Consider the following 7278-nt stretch of genomic DNA (forward strand, 5'->3'; position numbering starts at 1 on the left):
GCTTGTTCGTGTAAATTGGGGAAAATGTAAAGCTCGATTTTGTGTCAATTTGCAGCGGCACGGGTCTGCGGGCCGACTGGCAGCGCTGGGCCACCTTCGGCGGCGTCATGTGGTGCTTGTACGCGCTCGCCGAGCAGCAGACCGTCGCCCTGATGATGGTGGTGCGCAGTTCGTTCGCATCGTTCCGTTGGTCCGCCTGCGTACTGTCGCTCTGCGCGGCGCTGGCCTCCGGCACGGTGCGGAGCCTGGTCGTACTTCCAGACTGGACGTACTACCTCACGTACGCCACGTTACAGGTGAGCTTAGGACAACTAAGTCGCTATTATTTGAACGCGTACTGCGAAGCGAAGACGTGCTATCGTTTGGCGAACGATGAAGAGAGAGAGAGAAAGCAAGGAGAGGAAAGGCAGGTAGGTCAACCAAACGAGCGTCCGGTTTGCTACCCTACACTGGGGGTAAGGGAGAATGGGGGAATGGAAAGAGGAAAAGAGGGAGAGAGTGAGAACTGATTGCACGTGGGATGATGCACGGAGCACTATAAGCGGTCTCTTAAACCCGCGCACTTCAAGTAGTGTACTAGGGCACGAATCGCTTTCTGTGCCAGTGAAGGGGGCAGCCACGGTCCGAGTACCTTTGGCTCAGAGAACGGTCTCGAGTTCGGTAGGTTTAAAGTTGTCCTGAGGGAGAGGCGTTGTACGGCGTAGCGTGGGCAGCTACACAATAGGTGCTCGGTGGTTTTTTCGCACCTATAATTGAGTCTCCGCATCGAATGATGAAACCGTTCTTTATAAGGATGGTTCTGACATACCTCTTTATTTATGTTGCCCTCGAGGCCCATGGGCAGTGCAGATGGCAGTGGTGAAGCGAGAAGCATAACAAATAATACGACAAATAAGTAAACAGTACATCATGACAGTTTTACCTAATTATGCGATGCTAAGCTAATGCTTTACGGAATAGTTTGCAAATGTGAGAAATCAAATAAACAGTACGACACGTTAATAATTCCTAGTTATAAAATGTTAAGTAACGGATTGCGGTAGGTCTTTTTATAGACATTGGTGTCAATGTGGTTCAATTGCTGGTGTCAATGCGGTTTTATTGCTGCGATGATCTGGGGAAAAAAAAGTCTGACTGAAAGTGTTAATGTTGCTGTTAAATTCAAACTTTATGGCGATGATCGATGTGGTGCGACACGTAATGAGACTGGGAAATGAAGTCACTGTGAAGGAAATAATGATAATAAATTTGTAAAGCGGGGTATCCTAGTTGGTACTCAGTCCCTTATGCGAAAAACGTACATCGAAGCGCGTAAGTTACCTCTTTAGGCGACCGACGAAAGCGTGCTTTGTTAAGACGGCACTGACAGTTTTCTTGATTTCACACGATCACGGTAGCATAACTCAATGCATCTGCTGCAGTCAATCACTAGAATTTCATCATCATCATCAGCCTATTTTAATGTCCACTGCAGGACGACGGCCTGTCCTTGCGATCTCCTGTTACCCCTGTCTTGCGCTAGCTGATTCGATTTCTATACCTGAAAATTTCCTAACTTCATCACCCCACCTAGTTTTCTGCCGTCCTGACTGCGCTTGCCTTCTCATGGCACCCATTCTGTTACTCTAATGTTCCACCGGTTATCTACCCTACGCATTACATAACCTGCCCAGCTCCATTTCTTCTCTTAATGTCAGCTATAGAATATCGACTATCCCCGTTTGCTCTCTGATCCACTCCTCTTTAGCTTCTTCCAATTTTAGCTTCTTTCAAATGTAAAAAAATAATAAAGATTTGTTCTTCAATCCGCTAATCCGCCTGGAGATATAGAGTCGCCTTTCAAGACACAAAAGAAAATCCCGGCCCTAGTTTGTCTTGCATAAATATAGGTAAATTACAGCGCATTGTAGACAATGCGATGACCACGGAAACGGGACACACGGAAACGGGACACCTTTGAAGATTGAGCTAATAAGCTCTCAGCACGTTGTTATAGGAGCGAAATTAGCTCAAACAACGCAAGACCTACGTAAACGAATTCCTTCTTGTCGTTGCAGCGGTACGCGGCAGCGTTCGTGCAGCAGAACGAGTTCGAGATGCACCCGGGTCTGGAGAACCTGCCATCGCTCAATGGCAGCGCCTGCGGCCCCAACGTGGACAGCGGACGCTGCTTCTTCGTCAACGGCTCGCACTACTTGGGCCACAAGTACCGCATGGGCCGCGGCCAGGCCGAAGTGGACTGTCCAGTACTGGCTCAACTTCGGGTTGTGCTTCGCCTTCGTGGGCTCCTTCTGCCTCGTCAACGTCATATCGCACATCATCCCGCTGCCGGCGTCCATCAAGTCCAAGTTCAGGGATTGATGTACTGCTCTGTCCATCGAGATCATTGTTATTTGTTTGTCACTGATCGCCAGGAAGGCGCAGAAACGAAGTAACATCCGTGACGATACGAAGTGACGCTAGAGTTGCTCGAGCTCGGGTAATGTGCCAAGGTTTCAACAACTGAGGGTTGTCCAGACTCCTGTCGGCGCTAAGGTTTCAACTAGCGAAGGCTGTACGGGCTCATGTTCCTGCTATGGTTTCGACAGGTCAGGGTTGTGTGTGCCAAGGCTCCCCAGAAGGGCACTCCGCGGCCATTTGTCGTACTGTAGACCGACACTTTGCCATTGGCCTGTTATAGTCCTTACAGGCAATCAATACGCCGAACGGGGGTAAATGTAAGAACTAATCACCATGGACAATGAGCGGTTCATTGTGACCGCTCGCCAACCGGAGATAATAGAAGACTGTTTAGCATCTCGAGCTTTAGACTACAAGCCATTTGATATAGGAGTCCCAGCGCGCAGCATGACGTCGTAAAGCTATCCTGCGTGTGCTCTGTGAGCTCTCGACCAACGCGAATCCTTGACCTCCTCGTTAGCATCGGCAAACGTCATTGCCGGATGAGTGATTACTATGACGGAGTCAAAAGTAACTTAAATGATGCAATAACCACATAAAGCCAAAAGACAACGAAGCCAAGGAAAGCATCGGGGAAATTAAGTGTAGTTGAAATTGGAATGTAGAAAATAACGAAGAAAAGGAAAATGAAAGTGGACGAAAAGATAACTTGTCGCCGGCGGGAGCCGAACCCGGTAATTATGACTAATAAAATCGAGCCCCTCGGTTCCCATTCTTATTTCGTAAATGATGCAATGACATTCGGGTAGTTTGACTTTAAAGCTCTTGCGCTACTACTCAATCAGTAGGTTCAGGCGCTGACGGTCAAGAATCTTTGTACCCAAATGTAAGGCGCAGAAGAATCACGTCTTAACCCCAAAACAGAGTCCGCTGCTGCAACGGCCTTTTGCAGAAAAACTTAGCAGGTTGTTTGTTGCGGAAGATATATGCCTCTGTGCAGCTAACAAGACTCTTCTGGATTGGAACAAAACCATCGACTATACTCTGCCGCTGGATTTTTTTAGGTAGCCCCGATGAAGGCCTTCACGCACTGCCAACGTTATTTCACGTGTATGTATATTTTGCTGCCATCTGGCGGCCATTTTGTCGGTAGTATGACTTCTTTCGGGACAGAGAGTTGGCGGTATAACGCCAGTGACTAATTGCACTTATTACGTGTACTTCAGTTACGCTCGTAATTCTTCGCCGAAACAGTGAAAAAAGCAAGGGTCATAATGACAGGGATCAATACTCAATCACCAAGTTAAAGATTCAGTTCAAGTGCCGCTCACTAAACCACGCTGCGCCTGCGCACAGTGCCCTCGGGGCGCTGATATTGAAAGAGGTTCGCGTCCGCCGTGACGTCACGTAAATAACTGAACTTCATCGGCTGGTTCTTCTATGTGAATCCTCCTTGTGATGGACGCCATCGTATTCGCCATTTCATTGTTAGGTTGTCGCCGTTGCTAAATAGAGGAGATACCGGCGACTTCCAATCTGAGTGAAGTGTTTCACGTCAATATATTTCTTTCTATGCAAATGAAGACAAAATGCGCCGTGCCTGCGATAGACGAAGAAAACAATCATATACAGGCTGCACCTACATCTAGACAGATCCGATGGGATGCGCACCCCGTAGAAAAAGTATTCATCTAACTATTACTGTAGGGAATATTTCCTTGCCTCATGACTTTGAAGTACGGTGAGGGCGGACGGATACACGAATGATGAATCGATGCCGCGAGGTAAATTTTACAAAGACTGTACGCTCTATAGCCGTTCCCTTGCCGCTATCTCGCTATAGGCCAATTTCGCTTCAGTGTCCATTGCGCCAAGCAATGCCGGCAAACAATTCAACGAATATGACTGCGCTGTACAGCCTAGGTAACAAGCTAACAACACACCGACATAATAATAATAAAAAAACATTTCGACGATGTTTGCAAGTGGGAGTTATTTGGTTCCCTCAGTGCATCGCAGTTCACCCAAAATACAGGAGAAATGGTAAGTACTTTTCACTCTCATTTTCAATTAAAGCGACGGTGTCTTGAGCAAAAAGGCCACTGGCAACAAAATGGGCAACGGAATAGACGTAGCAGATATCGAGAAAGCAAGGAGAAGAAAGGCAGGGAGGTCACCCAGACCAGCGTCCAGTTTGCTACCCTACACCGGGAGTAAGGGAAAGAGGGAACAGAAAGAAAAGGGAGAGAGCGAACACTGTGTGTGCACGCTGCAATGGGTACAGCGAAGCCCCGTGACACCAAGATCAAGTTCAAGCCGCTGCTAATACGTCATGCCCCGCAGTAACGATGGGCTGCCGTCACCTAAGCGGCACATATCACGATTAAGCCGTTGCAGTACGCAGCCCGAGCCAAGGGGCACGACGCACTACAGAACGACGATACACGGCTACCATTCTGTCTCGTGCAGTTCGTCTAGCACAGTCGGCCACAAACGTTTACGGGAGATGGGTTTCACAACATCTGTGCATTAATTCTCTGTTTACCGGGTGGCGCTTGTTTTTAACACGAAAGTGTTTTATGCCGGGGTCCACCAAGACTTCACTGACGTATTTCCGTCACGGAAATACGTCATACGGAAATACGGAATGACGTTCTTACAATGTACACGAACATAATACAAAGAAAGAAACCAGAAGAAAAAGTTCCACAAAGATGCAAAATTTGGAAATTGAACCCACGAGCTCTCGGTCCGAGACGATAGATCGCCGAGCGTTTAACCCATTGCGCCACAAACGCATTTGCAGAGAGCTACACAGACGCGCCTTATATATCTAACACTCCTCCGTGTACCCGCGCTCTTGCTCGGGGCGGTGCCGCCGCCTACGAGCAGAAAAGAGAAGTACTGCATTATGACACTAACGCGCACCGACAGTGAACGCTTCGGTGGTCTCAGCACTACGACGCCTCGATGCCAGCATTCGAAGGGACGCTGGCATCAAGAAGCACTACCAACGCCAGGTGGCGTTCACCGTACTCAGCACAGCGGAGCGTGGCCTCCGCAATTAGCTCTGAAAATGTTTCTGAAGTTGATCGCGGAGGCTGCAATTACGACGCGCTGTACGCGCTGATTTGACTCGGTGACGATTCAGTTACGTGCTTTGTCTTGCGCGTTGTATTAGTGTGTCAGTTACGTGCTTCGTCTTTCGCGTTGTGCTAGCGTGTGCAGCGTAGTGCAGCTTCCATATGCACGACGGTTGCTCATGGTCATCGACGTTGGTAGTCGTGATGGAGGAGACGTGCCACCAGGCGTCAGCGTGGGTGCATCAACGCCTAAGGGCGCTTTAGCCACAAAACACCAATAGACATTATATATCAATGTGCAATAAACATTACACTACTTCTGTGAAGACACGTTTCACTTTCGTGTTCTATACCGATTCCTATATAAGAGGGATCAACCACATTTTTTTAACGGGTCACTGCGTACGTCACGAGAACTACTAGGTACGGAAACTTTGAATTTGAAGCTATGCGCCCAGGCATCATGGAAATTTCGATTTTTCGCAAATATTGTGTCCCGCAAATATTGTGAGCGACTGTATGCAGTGTCGCGTCTTTTGTTCAGAGCTGTAGGCAGTGGCACGACCGCCAGACATTTTACTCAAATGAAAGCTCTTTTTTTTTCTTTTTTTGTCCACAGAAGGGCGACAGCAGGGACGACGACGACGACATGACGGCGACGATAGCGATGACGTCAAAGACTACGCAATGACGACGGCGACTACCGACGGCGGCACAACAGTCCGCACGATGCGTCCATGGAATCGAAGCAAAGCGACGACCTTGTTCAATCCGCTGCTATAAGCTCACGCGTGCAGGCTTCCTGCCTTCGTCAGTGCTGAACACTTATGACTATTTAAGGCACGCAGTCACGGTCCACTCGCGACATCCATGTGAAACTCTGAATAATTGCAAAGGCCGGTTTGAGGAATTGAGAACAATGGTCATTCCCAATCTTTCTCCGTGTTTCCAACCGAAGTGAGTACCAAGAACCAACTTGTTAAAACGTGCTACAACATGTGATTTTGGATGTTGTGCGTTCGGTCACTTCTAAATGAGTTGCGTACTTTAGAAATGATGTGTAACATGTTTATGCATTCTATTCAATCATTTAATGCGGTTTCGTTCCAAACACATTCATATCAAGAGCAATGACTCCAACACCGTGACCAGCAGCTGACAAAGGATAGCTGCAGTTGTTTTCCTTATCGTTATACAGGTACATCGCATAGGTAGAAACGAAAGGATTGATCAGCAGCAGCGTACTGTAGTACAGTGCACGATGAAAGCCTCTCCTACCGGTGTCGTGAAACGAAAGGTATTCGACATGAACGTGTAATTGCAGTGAGCAGACCGCTGTTCGCAAGACACACCTTTTTTTTTTTACAGCAATTATCGAGAAATTGTTGCCTTTCTTCTAACTCCACCACCACACCGTCATTGATGGTCACATCTGCTTTAGTATAGACCACTCCAGATAAAGAGGTTCGGCCCTTTTCGAATTCCTGGCGTGGTCGTGTACGAGAAGCGCAAGCATTCTCAAGTGCGACCAGACGACGCAATTCTTCACAGAAGACCAGCAGTGAGGCATACATTTTGTTCCTGTCGAAGGCAGATGACGAGTTATGCTGCACGTTATGTCATTGTTCTCCTGAACATGTGGCGTCTAGCCTTTGTGCGATATTCCCGTTCACCACTTCTGCCACAAAAATGAAAAAAAAAATGCTAGTAATATAGCGCGTCACACGCACACACCTCTTTTCGCAATGTTTCCTTTCCCAAGGAGCAGCCGACATTTCCTTTATTACTTAGCTTT

At 47.9% G+C, this 7278-nt stretch overlaps 1 protein-coding gene across 1 annotated transcript in view; it reads left to right on the forward strand.

Moving 5' to 3' along the window:
- The window catches only part of LOC119433834 (ATP-binding cassette sub-family G member 5-like), a 77953-nt gene extending 73907 nt beyond the window's left edge, over positions 1 to 4046 (forward strand). Inside the window, 3 exon segments of the mRNA XM_037701096.2 lie at positions 56 to 296; positions 2058 to 2240; positions 2242 to 4046. Of these exon segments, the coding sequence (XP_037557024.1) occupies positions 56 to 296; positions 2058 to 2240; positions 2242 to 2361 (544 nt within the window). The 3' untranslated portion in view covers positions 2362 to 4046.
- Positions 4047 to 7278: the final 3232 nt, after the last annotated feature.

Source organism: Dermacentor silvarum, chromosome 11 (genome assembly GCF_013339745.2).
Source record: "Dermacentor silvarum isolate Dsil-2018 chromosome 11, BIME_Dsil_1.4, whole genome shotgun sequence".
Taxonomy (NCBI): Eukaryota; Metazoa; Arthropoda; class Arachnida; order Ixodida; family Ixodidae; genus Dermacentor; species Dermacentor silvarum.